The 14,613-nt window shown below is 38.8% G+C and overlaps 1 protein-coding gene across 1 annotated transcript in view; it reads left to right on the forward strand.

Annotated features, from left to right (window-relative positions):
* ccdc88b (coiled-coil domain containing 88B) overlaps positions 1 to 14,044 on the forward strand; it is a 64,301-nt gene extending 50,257 nt beyond the window's left edge. The window contains exons 24-28 of the mRNA XM_042492797.1: positions 2,108 to 2,253; positions 7,782 to 7,889; positions 9,772 to 9,923; positions 13,121 to 13,465; positions 13,845 to 14,044. Of these exons, the coding sequence (XP_042348731.1) occupies positions 2,108 to 2,253; positions 7,782 to 7,889; positions 9,772 to 9,923; positions 13,121 to 13,465; positions 13,845 to 13,882 (789 nt within the window). The 3' untranslated portion in view covers positions 13,883 to 14,044. The remainder of the gene's footprint in view (positions 1 to 2,107; positions 2,254 to 7,781; positions 7,890 to 9,771; positions 9,924 to 13,120; positions 13,466 to 13,844) is intronic.
* Positions 14,045 to 14,613: the final 569 nt, after the last annotated feature.

The raw sequence follows: 14,613 nt of genomic DNA on the forward strand, positions 1-14,613 counted from the left end.
TCGACAAGAAGGCAAATGAACTTGCTTTGCACAATGTGGATTCTTCTAAATGACTGACTAGTCGCAGATTAATGCTAAAAAAAACATTAAACAGGCAGAACAAGGGTCTTTGTTGAGTCTGATGAGTCTAATTTGTCACATATTACATTATTTCGAGGTTAATATTCAGACTTATTTAGTTAAGCTGCCTCTTAATTCAAAGTACAAATATTTAAAGAACTGCACTTTACTTATCATAGGGGGGTTGTTGAAGTGTGACGGATTCAGATTTCTTTTATTTGTCATTTTTATGCTTCACATAAAAACATAATTGTTTCACACATCCACCACTTAGTAATTCAGTGCAAGACCACAAAAACTGTAAAATAATAAACTGATAAATAAGAGCACTAATAAATAACCTAAAATTACGCTAAATTAGAATAAAATAAATCGTTTTTATTCAAAGATTTAAAGAAATTAAGAATAATTTAAAAGAACAGTCTCTTATGTGTGGTCCACATTCTTTGATTAAGCAGTCTGATTGCTTTGGGGAAAAAAAAAAACAGCCGAGTAGTCCGAGATCGAATGCTTCTGTATCTTTTCCCGGGACACATGAGCGTGAACATGCCATGAGAGGGATGAGCGGAGTCCCTTATGATGCTGTTTGCTCTGCAGTGCTCGGTGTGGATGTCCTGCAGTCGTGGTAGTGAGACACCAATGATTCTTTCAGCAGTTCCCACTATCCTGTCCAGCGTGTGTCTCTCCTCTGCTGTGCTGTTACCAAACCAGGAGGAGATGCAGTGAGTGTGAATGGTGCCTCTGTAGAACATGGTCATGGCGGGGATGGAGAGGTCCACCTTCTTCAGTCTCCACCTCAGAGCTCCTGATGATTAGTGGGAGATGGTGCCACTCCCAGGAGCTGCACATATTTTTCCTTGAGCCTCCTGAGTGACTGGGGGAAAGTGAATGACCCCTCCCTCCACCACAAATAACCATATTTCACAGTTACTGGCTGTGCAAAATGGTGTGATTTTGGACATTTTTGAGGAAAACAGGTCTCAAACTTTTAAAGCTGAATGTCCCTACCCATAGCCAAATAAAAAAATCTTCTCCATGTTGCACCATCCCCTCTCATAGGTCACAATCAGTCCCTAAATACCTGAATGTGCCTCACTGGATGCCTCATTCAGTGAGGCACAATGTTATGCTGTAGTTAGGTCGGTTAAGATTCTGGGAATCAGACACTCGCACTTCTCATTACATTGTTTTGTAGAGAAGTTGAAAGGTAGCAACTCTTCTCTTTGATGAAGTGGAAAAAAATCTGTTGGGAGCACGTGAGTTTTTGCAATTAAAACCTGTTGCAGCAGCTGTGCTGACCGACTAACTGAACAGGGCTGCAGCTAAGAAGCCAAAAATAATAGGAAGCATATTCACAAATAGGGAATTAGGAGCGATAAGACTTATTTTCTTACGATTTTCTTATGATATGAGTTGGATTCTTTAAAAAGTGGACATTCTTGGAGAGTTTCCTGAACTTTCAACACATTTTTTAGATGTAGAAGATGTACTATAATATTGGCTCTTTTCACATTTTTCACTGCTCAGTCAACCCATACACGAGATGATGTGTTTTTGTGTGCTGGCCTTGGATGCTGCCTTAAACTGCATTTTTTAAAACCTCTCAGAGCTCATGTATTGTTCAGACAGCTTCATCGAGCAGCTGAATGAATTCTTTGGTCATTTGTGAGGCTGCAGTACGTTTTTTGTGTTCCTTTCAGTCAGTCAGTGGTAAGCTCTGACCTCTTGCTTCACAGTTCTGTCAGGTTTTATAAAAAGAGTGCAATTTTAAAACTAATATCCCAGCTATTGGGTCTTTTTGTGTCTCTTTCAGTTGTGTCTCATATCTTTTTACACTCTAAAAGTCTTTGAGACAGCTAACACAATCGATACTGCTGACTGATATTCAACCATATCTGATACATATTTCTGCAGATTCACTGTTTTTTGTCTTTTACATTTCATGTCTACTTTGTCTACTACTTGTGAATGCATATGTGCTCGTGCACACACATACAAAAAATATATATATATATTTTGACTGATGTTTATGGCCTCATGTTTGCAGCTGTTGACCCAACTGAAGGGGAACATGGAGGAGGAGAACCGCCAGTTAGCAGAGCAGAACCAGAGTCTACTGAAGGAGAACCGGGCCTTACTGGAGCAAAGCCTGGAGCGCCGTGACCAGCACTACTCACAGCAGAGGGAGTACCAGTCAGTATATGCACGCACGCACGCACGCACGCACGCACGCACGCACGCACACAGCTCAGATCATTTGGTTTTTTTTTTAGGAATATTTATAAGAAAACAGACGTGCATTGAAGAGGAACAACAAAGCATGTTAATGGGGTAGTTTGGATTTTGGGTTGTATGAAATATTATTAATAGTCAGCGTATTTACACAGTAGAAGTCAGCTGGTACGCCCCCAGTTTGGAGAAGCAGACTGGAGTCAAATGTGGAAGCTAAGTGAAGTGCTGCTGTGAAGAGGGCAGCAACTAAATATATATTAGCTCCCTAAGAAAGTCCCACCTGAAAAAGAAATCAATCAATCAGTTTAAGTATACGTTTTATTGAGTGTTTTCACCGCTTTACCTTTTCATCAGACTTCTCCACTGCATGTAATAAACTGATCATGGATAAGTAACTCAAAAAATCCCCCAAAAATGTGAACCATCCCTTTAACATTATTATTGTTCAAATTCAGCTTTATGTAATGTGTGCTAGAGTAAACTAAAGTAAATTATGAACATTTCTAACCCTTGTAGGTGGAAACAGCCTCAATATTCATATCCAGGACATAAGAGCACTTATGTAAAGGTTTGAGACTGCAAGACAACAATTTCACAGTCAAACAGCCCTCAGCAGTTGTCATTTTAAATGACTAATAGACTGGTAAGAGATTAATTCAGAGCTAACAGCGAGCATGCAGAGCTGGCTTCACCCTTTAAGTTTAATGAGCCGTATTCTTGAAAATTACATCATTTTGTAGCTTAATTTTAAGCCTTTCTTCTTGAAAAGATCGTTTTCAAAAACTGATCTTGCCATGTGAGGCCTGCAGCCTCTTACACCTGTAACACTGGTGGGTCTTTATGACCAGTGCATGTTTAATAGCCATGTATTGTTTAAACCCACAGAAATGTAATTTAATCTTTGGTCCATATCAGTGCAATTATATCATAAAAAAAAGAAAGAAATTACACTGAATGACAAATAAAGAAAATTTCCAGTGCATGCTGGGATAATTGGATAAGCAGGGCATTGAAGTATTCAAGATAAAAGGATCTTGGGTTTGACTACTAAGAACTTTTATATTTATACTGTAGCATGGTTTAAATTCTTTGAATCACTGGAAGAAACAGGCATTGTATGTTGTGCTAATATGTGATTGACACACAATAGGAAAAATATGTTTTTATCTGATTTTTAAAGCTAGTTAACAATAATTTAGGGTAAGGTAGGGTGCTAAATTTTAAAGGCACCCTGTGGAGTTTTTGATCAAAAGTAGCAATAGGTGCTTTTTTTTCTTTTTTAAAAATATCCTTTCAGGCTTGGGTGGTATATAATATTTTACACCTTCAACTTCTTCTTCAACCCAACCCCCTGATGGTGAGTGCACTACTTACTTTCAGCTTTTTCAGACTAATAAAACCCACAATAGAAAACCACAATATGTTAACAAAAGAAATATTCTCACCCATTTTCCTTCCATAACTGGAGACCTTTTGAATCCCACTTTCTCTTGGTCACAGAAGACTGACGAGACTGAATTGCCTCGATAACTCATCATAAAACACTTCATTCAAACTCTCCGGTTTTGTTGAAATAAATTCTTAATTCACCAAGTTAGATGTTAAAAATGGAATACTGCAATACCATGATACTGCCCTAATCCTGTTATGTCAAGGGGGAAAGACATGGGCATTATGATACATTTTTTGGCAATAGAATATAATATATAGATACTGAACACCAAGATTTTATGCTTCTGGGTTTAGTTCCAGGATATTTGGCCCTTTGAATATGTGCAGTTGTGTTTCTCCCGTTATTGGCTCCGCCTGCAGGTTCCCACTGGCCTCATAGACTCAATGTGTTGATGCTTCAGAGAGTTTTAGTGTCTGTCAGATCATTGTTTTTTTTTAACTTTACTTAGAACAGTTCAGGATTACACATCCTCATAAGAATATTGAATATTGCATTTTTTAGATATTATAAACAGATTAAAAACAAAATTGTGTGCTACCTAACAGGCACAAAACTGCTGACTAGGGATGTGCTATGAAATGCAAATTGTTCTTCAGTACACATCATTGTTAAAAGGACGTGAATACATGTTATGGTGACAGACTACTGAAATTAGAAGCTGATTGTTAAGGTCTCACTGATATCAAGCACATCTGATGTAACTGTATTCTGACAGTTTTATTTGAGTTCACACCAAATCCTGACCTGAACCAGTATCACTCTATCAACTCTTACTGCAGATATTATTTGAATAAAGGGCTGTTTTGAAGTCATTAATGATTATGCAGAACAATGGTACTAAAAAAACAGTAGGGCTCTTGAAACTACATCTGAGTACAGAAAAGGTTTCATGTTTGTTCCAGCAGCTGAAACCTCACCAGATTCCCCGATGAGTCCTTTTCCCTCTGAATTGTTGGTTTAGGTATTATCATCCCAAGGTCTGAAGCTCAACCTAAGGCGTGCAGTGCATATTTAGAGCAGTTTATTTAAACTGGGGTGTTTTATGCCTGCGGCTCGGCTCATCTGAGCAGGAAATGCAGGTCTCGGTCCTGATCCAAGTAAACTGTGGTAGGCTTCATTAGGAGTGAGAGTGTAATCCAAACTAACTCCAGGATACGAGTCCAAATAGGGTGAAAGGAGTGTGGATGGTAGTTTCTCTTGCTCAGAAAATCAGGCATTAAAGTATGAGGTGAAGGCAAACTGAGTCATATCCGGCTTTTTCTCTGGGTTTTTTTTGGATGGAACAAAAAGCAAAGAAAAGTTAATGATAAAAAGATATGAAACAGTCCAGTGATCACGCTTCATATTAGTCTGTTAGATGTGTGAGTAAACAGGCCAACTACAAAACTGCACCAAATATCACATATCAAGTCCGGCTAAGATTTAAAAAAAAAATATATGTAGTTCTAAGTATGCCTTTAAGATAAACTGTCTATCAACATAACACTGTCTTCAGTGAAAGCAGATTTAAAGAGGCACTTCACAGACATCTGGACCTCCAGCCTTTCAGTCAGTCTCATCTCTTTATTTTCATTGAAGAAGTGTCTGGCAAAATATATTTAAGACCTTGGAAAGTGCATAAGACAGTTTAGATTGATTTACAAAAGCACTTCTTGTGTGAGTGACGGAGAGCAAATGATACCATGACTTTACCCCCCAAACTTAATGTTGCGGGAAATGTTGTGAATTCAGAGAGCAAACATGCAAGGAGGCCTCATAAGCTTTCAGAAAATGAACTGAACTGGCCTTCAATAGTGCTTCATCAAACTCTAAACATATTTAATAAATTTGATACTGATCTCCTGCCAGCTTGATGCCTTGGTTTGTAGTGGAGACACACACTGAAGATTTTTGAAGAGATAATACAGAGCATGTGTGAAAGACACAAAAATAAACTGAGCCAACGGCCACATTATTACATTGGAGAACATCCAAATGGCTTCACTCACATATGAGAAATATAAAAAAAAGACAAAGGTTGTGTCTGAAATTCCATAATAGCGTGCTCTTGAGTACGCTATAACAGTGTGTGACAGTTTTTAATATGTCCAAGTGAAACCTTAGACTTAGACTTAAACTGAAATGATACTGACAATACTGAGTTGACTTGGTTGCTGTCCGTTGTGATTGTTATTATCTACCACACTGCATTATTTGATATTCATGCCGGTGTAGTGTCCAGTGATCCATACTTTAATATTTTTGCGTAAATATTATCCGGTTGACATACGATTGGTGTCACGCTAATGTTTCAGACTAACAAAAAAAAAATCTCTGCAGCTCTAAAACTGCAGTTAAATTGAATGACCACTTGAGGCCGGCTCCAAGACAGCGTCAGTCTCCACAGACCGTTAAAATAATCAACTTTACAGCACAAAAAAACATGGTTACAGCCTGGAACAAAAATCTGCTTTAGTCAATATCCATAACAACTGCATGGGTGGTGATTTTTTATGTGTCTGGTAATAGCCAGGACCAGAGACATTATGTTTATGTCGTGAACGTGATATCTCAAGAACGCCTAAAGGGAATTTCTTCAAATTTAGAACAAACATCAACTTGGACTCAAGTACAAAGTGATTAGATTTTAGTGGTCATAGGTCAAAAAACAAGATCACTTTAACCTTGTCTTACTCATTCTTGTTCAGTTTAATTCAATTTTATTTATAAAGCCCATTATCACAAAACAGAGGGCTTTACAGAATAAGACATCCCTCTTTCGTTAGACCCTCACATCGCCTAAGGAAAAACTCTCCCAAAAAAACCCTGTAACGAGGGGAAAAAATGGAAGAAACCTCAGGAAGAGCTGCTGAGGAGGGATCCCTCTTCCAGGATAGACAGACTTGCAATAGATGTCGTAAATATCTGAAGAACACTTTGAGGAAATTTCTTCAAATTACTTAACATCATAACTCAGGAACAGAAGGGAAGACATTTGGTCAGATACTGAATTAGTGACCCAAATTATGTGTGTCCTCTTTGAAACTGCTGATTGGATAGATCTTCTCTGCTGCTGGGGGAAGATGCGTATGAAGCGTCCACATTTAAGAATATTTAGCTCCTCTGCAGCAACATCCGTATTTGGACCTGGAAATGTACACGGACCTTCACTTGTGTGGCTCTTTTTCTGTGTTTTGACCACTCACAGTGCTGGTGACCGAGGCGACCGAGGCCACAGTACAGGATGCCACCTGCTATTCTGTTTTAAAACATTCACAATGGATCAACCATCAGGAGCAATTGGGGATTTAGTATTTTGCCCAAGGATACTTTGATATGTTGACCGGAGGAGCCAAGGATCGAACTGCCAGCCCTCCAATTAGTAGACTACCCGCTCTACTTCCTGAGCCACAGCTGTCGCAAGCATTGTCAACTGTAATGGCTACATATGAGTCTGGACAGACATGGATCCAAATTGCAATGGGCACATAACATCTGAGTAGTTATCCAATAGTTGTCGAGATATTTCAGTCTGAACCATGGTGGTGGACTGAGTGACCAACAGACATGGCCATGCCTGGAGCCACGCAGCTAAAAATGTACACAGACCTCGATACTGACTGTTGCTCATCTCTAATAACCTTCCAGATCTTTTTGGCTCACAGCTGCGTGTCGTGGTCAGCTCATACAACTTTGTGTGCAGTATTTTTATTTTGAGCCATCTTTCATGCAGCATGCAGGTTATTTTTCATCAGTGTCCTGCTTTATGTTTGTCCACACACCGCAGCTCGAACCCGGAGCCCTCTGCTCACCAGCACATGAACGTTAACATCCACACATGCAGTCTCTTTTCTGATCAGCTCGTTTAATAAGAATCCAGTTCAAACAGCACAGTAGGCTTCTCAGTAGTGGGTTTACAGGCACAGGCTGATTCATACACTATCAGCCACGTTACACACTTCCATCTAATCCCATCTACCCGCACTGATAATAAATGCATGAAATGAATCGAACAGACCTTCCCACTCAGCTGCTTTGTTCTTGTGTTTTCCTTCAGGGAGAAGCTGAGCGAGCTCCGTCGGGAGAAGCAGAAATTGGTGGAGAAGATTATGGATCAGTATAGAGTCCTCGAGCCCAGCATGCAACCTTCAGCCAGCAAAGCCAAGTACTGTATACAATTATACTATACACCCATTTATCAATTAACCATGTATGTGCGTCTCAGTACAGTGTCACTGCAGAAGGCAGTCTGTCTTTCACACAGAAGAAGTGCAGAAATACAACAATAGACATTAAAACATGAATGGATACAAAACATTTTTGAAAGTGGACAGTTCAGGGAGTATGTGCAAGGCACATACTGATAATATGAAATTATGTTTTCAGGAGAAATACATGTTGAAATCAGCACGTCATCTATATTGGCAGATACTAGTTGTAAAATGAAATATTGGAATCGGCCAACATATTTTATTTATTTTTTAACAAAGTGAACAATTCAGTCATAAGTTGAAGTGTTTTTCTTATTTTGCACACTGAATGAATATTACATATACTGTAAAACATAGTATTTCATGTCCCCATCTGCTGGTGGGCCTTCACAATAAGAGTATGCATGATATGATGTTAATTCCACTACAGAAGAGACTTGATGACTACTAAAATTAGGTGGGGAAATAGTGGATATATTGATAGATTGGTATTAGTTATTAGTTGTTGTATATCGGCATATCAGGTATCGGCAAAAAATCTAGGATCATGCATCCCTAGTCTTTAGTCAAAAACTGGAATACAACCAATTTTATGCTTTTCAGATCTTGTTCATGTTTAGTTTTTACGTCAAAGAGGAGTTTCATTAACTATGCTGTGTAATTTTTATTGCATTATATTGTAAAATTGTTTTGATTTGTCCACTAAGTCAGGTGTGGACAGAATATAAGAAACCCTTCTTTAACCCCAGAGTGAGTCAACATGTCTTACAAGGTGCTAACAGATATGTTTCACAAACAGGACTGACTGCAGAGCTTTAATATTGTAGATTGTTTATAGCCTAACTTTAGCATTTTACCTCTGGCGATTGCATTTATTAATTTATTATTATTTTATTTTTACAGGGAAGGTGCACATAAAAAAAAAAAAAAAAATTGCTATAAATGTGCCAGTGTTAGCCAAAGGCTATTTTTATAACAGTTGTCCTTGGGCCAGGTGTTAAGACAGCCACTAAAGCACAAAGACGTAAAAGCATGTAAACAATTAAAAGCATGGATCAAAACATGAATGTAAAAATAAGCCAAATGGTTAGAATAATACATAAACACTTGAAGAAGACAATTCTACTTGACAGAACATAAACTAACAGACACAGTATGTACAAGATATAAAAATAAGGAGGAAAAGAACAATTATGCACAAGATATAAGCACTAGCAAAAAAGCAGTTATAGTCAACAAGACATAAGTATTTGCAGACAGGACAAAGTAATGTACAACAGAAGCACTTGCGCCTTAAAAATGCTAAAAGTGGTGTTCATTTGTGAAGACCATCATGCTGAACAAAACTATAAGTATCATAATCTAAGCTTATTTTCTGCATTAATCAAAATCCAATGAAATCAGGGTGGCCTCAAAAAAAAACCTGTCATCCCTGCAGCACTCTGTTTATTTACAGGAAGTCTACCTGTCTTTCATTGGAGAGCTGGCGAGCGATTTGCGCGATAAATGAAAATCTTATAATTAGTATTGTTGTGTACAAATTGCCAAACTGTCACAGAAGTGCAGTTTCGTCCCTTGTGTTACAAATTAATATGGAAATGACATTTTAATTATAGCATTTCCAAAAAGATTTTCTCGACGTCATGTTACAAAGTGCTTTCTTTAGCACAATAGATGACAGTTGGCACCTTCTGGAACATTGTTTTTTTTTCATTTTGAAAACATGCAGCCCTTGTTAGACTTGGCATCCTCCTACTGCACATACACACAAACACACACACTCTTTTCGAGCTCATCCCTCTTTGTAAATGGTCCCTGTCCTCTGTGTCCTCGCAGGAAATCTAACTGGATTGCAGACAGGATGAAGAAGCTAATCAAACCCCGGGGAGTAGGAAAAGAGGGACGTGCCCTCTTCACCGCCGCAGGCAGCGTGGAAAACCTGGCCGACAGCACTGAATTTACATCAGACGCGCACACACCTCACCCTGGTGAGACCACACAGACACACCGCCCAGCACACTACGTCTCTTTCTTTCACACAAACACCAGCAGACTGGTTTTCACAAAGATATGCTCACATGCTCACCCCATCAAGCGAGGCTACAGGCATGCATACAAATCATCTCATGACTACCAAGTGTGGTCGGCATTGATACCACTCTCTTCTCCTTAGATCTCTCTCTGTAGAGTGCCAAGACTTACTGAGACCGGCTTTCTCTGCTAACCACATGTTGAAAGGAAAAGATTCGCAAGGCTTCATCCTCTTTTTATGCACCTTGACTGTGGAATGCATTTTACTGGCTGAAAGAGGAAAAAAGATCTCTCTGCAGACATTTTCAAAGCCAAGATTTAAGCCTAAACCCACATTTATGATTTTTTTTCCCTCTATTTGTGACTTACTGTTATTGTCCCATTTAATTTTATTTTTCCTGGCATTGTGTTTTCTATTATCTGCCTTTAAACCCTGCTTTCTTAAACTATGTGTCAGGACCAACACTGGGAGGCCTGGCTCTTTCTCTTCCTCAACAAGAGAACTGGTGGTTTTTATTGAGCCTTTTTCCCAGAGAGAGAGACTTGATATCTCAGCTGCACTCCAATACCCTTTTTTCGCCAAAATTAGCTTGTGTATGCAGGTTTTTAAATGCAGAAAAACCCATTTAAAATAGGCAATGAACTGCTTTCTCATGGCCACGGCTATGCAGCAGATGAATATGCTTTTCTGTTTGTTTTTTTATTTAGCATGTCATGCTTGATGTCACGGACAGGCCAAGATAAAACAAGTAAACAGTAGAAAGCAGTATGGAGGCCAGTGAAAATGCTACGGTGGTTAGTTCTTTATTATATCTGTTACTCATTCAGACTCTTTAAAACCCTGTGCAAACTAAATTTTCAACAATGTTCGAGTGCTGCTTGGGTGTAGATAGAGGGTTTTTTTGTTTTGTTTTTTTTTAACGTGCAATACAAGTGGTCAGGAAGAAGAAACATATGACAGCACAAGACAATGGGGGGCACTAGACCAAAAACAGAGACGACAAATAAACAAAAAAACAACAAGAAAAAACCTAAAAAAAACAAAAAACCCAACAAGAAAATAAACCAAAAGCAACAACATCAAAGGTAGGAGAAGTAATGTGTGACTCAAATTTTGTGGTTCTAATTCCATTAGGTGTGTGTGTGTGTGCGTGTGTGAAAGTGCCCATGTTGGTGACGTAGAGGGGAGATAACGAAAAAAGAAGAGAGAGACAGAAAAGAGCAGAAAATAAAAAAGAAAAGAAGAGAGAAGAAAAGAAAAAGAAAAAGGAAAAAAAGAACTACATTGTCTTTCGGGCAGGAAACTTCTGGTTGGGCCCCAGTGACGGGACACAGAGAGGTGACGACGACAGGTTACGGGGCAGGGCTGGTGTGACAGATAGCGGGTTTTTGTGGCGGTCCTTCATTTCATTGTGTCAGCAAAGAGGCTAGAATATATTATATTTCCATCACTGCCAGTTGAAGAGTCATTTGTCAGAGTGAATGCTGATTGTAACCTTTTGATTAAATACAAAAGCCAGATATTGGTGGGTGTTAGTGGAACTAACAGAAAATGTCTTCCGGATGAATTTGACTTTACGTATTTTAAAGATGGTGCATGTAGCAAACACTGAATATATGTTAAAAAAATAAATAAAATCCCAGTTAAATTGCTGTTAATAAATTAGATGTATTTTAAAAAGAGATTGTCTCGGCCAGTCAAGACATTTTCCACAAACTCCCCTCCTTCCTCTCTTCTGTGTCTGAGGTGACATTTTCCACAACACAAACATTTAACCCTGAAACTAATCCACTTTGCTGCAGGTTAACTTGACCTTAACTGCTGGTCTCAGCTCAGCTACAGCTGGTGTTATACCTCTCTGGACAGACTGAGACATGGCGAGTCCTGCCACAGCAATTCTTCATCTAATTAAACAAAGTCAGAATGTATGAATAATTTAAATTATTTGAATTTGATATAATCTGCTGTTAAATAAGTTAGGATTGCCTTTTTGAATATAAAGGTCAAGCTTCTCCCCATGTTAAGCTCTTTAGTTAACTGTGGTTTTAAATGTTCTGGAAAAATGTATTTTATTATTTAGGTGTTTTAATATACTTGAATTACAATTTGAGCACACTCATAATGAATTTAACTAACTGTGTTGTAGACCCATTTTAAATATCATTTTTATCATTTTTGAACATATGGATTATAATTGTCATTTGAAATGCCTTATTGTATAAAAAGAAGACAGTTGTGAAGGTGAGGTTGCTACATTTCAAATAGATCTGTACAGTGTAGAGCTGCATGACTATGGCCAACATTATATTATTTGATCAATATTGAGGTCTCGATTATTCTTTGTTTTTAGGGACAAAATAGTTTTGTTATGCCGTCACAACAGAGCTCAGCTTTCACTTCCTGTACAAATCTTTGCATCAAAATAAGACTGGTTCTTATTCACAGTGAATTTTCTTGAAAGCACAAAATATAAAAATAATATAATACCCAAACAGTTTACCCAAAATTAAATCAACAGAGCACTGCTTTCACTTACACATTGTTTCGGGAATTATAATTACTGTTTGATGCATCCCACAAGGAATTGCAGTTTTCCAAATGCATGGATAAATATAAACACATTTGCTTAACTAAACTAAATGAGTGTACTTTACAAAGCATGTGCTTGTAATTGTTTATATACTGCTTATAATTGTTAAAAAGGGGCTTTGAAAAAACAGGTGAAGTACTTACTTTACAGAGCTTTTCTACTTCAGCAGAACAAAGTGCTTCACAGTGCTTCTCACTGACACATTCACAAACTGACGGTTAGCAAAGATGCATGACCGTTAAGAGAAATTTTTGGGGGTTGAATGTTATTAATGACAGATCAGTTCCACCACCATAATTCCTTAAGTTATTTTTGCAGCTGCCATTGTCAGAGTCCCAAAGATGCATTTGCATTGGAATAAAAGTTATGGACCTTCTGAACTGTGCAGTAAATGTCTCACATGGTAGGACACAGTGAAAGACAAATGTTGAAAATCAGCATGCTGTGGGCGTTGTACATTGATTTACTAGTGTCAAGAGAGTTGCACGGATATCCATACTATCATGAAATTCATATAAACAAGGGAATTAAGTAGTAATAAACTTGAATTCATCTTGTTTCAGACCCCCGCAGTGCTCCAGTCTCTCCTTCTCCCATGAGAAAAGCTCCATCCCAGGCAGAGCTTGACATCTCAGCTCCTGGGACTCCGGCCATGCGCTCCGGCTCCGGGGGCCGTCGTAAACTGGGATCCCGTCACGGCTGGGGGCTCGGGTTGGCCAAAGGAGGCTCTGGAGTCTCCCAATCCTTCAGTCCTGGTGATCACAAAACACCGCCCCGCCTGCGGCTGCGCTCCAACCCGCACACCCCCACTGTCCTCTGGGAGGGACAGAGAGGCGAAACAAACACACCCCAGGCAGCAGACGCACCGTTGAGCAGTCAGGAGAGTGTCGAGGAGGATGAAGGCAGAGGTGAGGTGGAGAAAGTGAAATGAGGAGGATGTGTGTCTGTGTCTGTACAAAAATGTCCATCCTAACAAGTCATTTTATCTGTTTTTTTTTATGAAAACTGCAAAACAAGTGAGAATATGAAAAATGTAGATTATTAAAAATGTATAAATAAATGACTTGTTCAGATGGATCGTTTTAAAAGTGTTTGTGTGTGTATGCCATGTGCTCAGCATGGTGAAAGGTCTTAGGGTAACACATTTAATGTCAAGCTAAATGGAAATTAGACTGTAAATTGAAATTGCCCAGAGTAGCAATAATATCTGCACTCAGAATACAGCTAATTTTCTTTTTAATTAAACATGCATGTGCCTATTAGATGTGATCTTCTCTTCCTTTTCAGATAATCAACAATCCAGTAATGACACCGCAAAAACCTGAGACAGAAGTCGACTCTCAATTAAAAAAAGAGAAAACAACAACTTTTTTTTATTATGTGCTCCTGGCAAACTGTCTAGCCAGTTTTTGATGGATGACTTCTTTAAATATGAGATCTTCCTAGTATTTTTGAATACATGAATGAATAAATCCTTTTGACAATGATTCCCAGTTGTGAAGGAATAAATCGCCTATTTCCTGTGGAGAAGGCCAGAGGTGTGGACTCAAGACTTGGACTTTAAAGCGGACTTGATTCACAAATTCGGTCATTTTAAGGCCGTGACACACCAAGCCAATGATCGGCTGTCGGCCCACGTTGGCCCTTGTCGACTGTCTTTTTTTCTGCTGATACAGCATGTTGAATCGGCCATGGAGCCCATCTGTGAATGAAATCTCTCTAAATGCCCATTAAGCTCAGCCACGAGAAGAGAAATGGAGGTGACATTAATCACTCACTCCTAACAAAGGGCTAAAATTAGGAGTGAGTGATTGAAACAAACTTGTTGTATGAGTTAAGATTGTTTTTCTTTAACCATTGAGCTCTGAACAGAAACATTTCCTGATGGTTTGTGTTGTTGTACACTAGCCAACAGTATATATGCTCTTTTCTTTCAACATTGGGTTGTGACGTTAATGTGCTAACAAGCGTAAAGATGCAGTTCCAGTTTCCTATTTTGAATGACTATTAGCGCCGACCACTGTCTGCTGGTGTGAAGGGGTATTTCCTCTCGCAG

Source organism: Plectropomus leopardus, chromosome 9 (assembly GCF_008729295.1).
Source record: "Plectropomus leopardus isolate mb chromosome 9, YSFRI_Pleo_2.0, whole genome shotgun sequence".
Lineage (NCBI taxonomy): Eukaryota > Metazoa > Chordata > Actinopteri > Perciformes > Serranidae > Plectropomus > Plectropomus leopardus.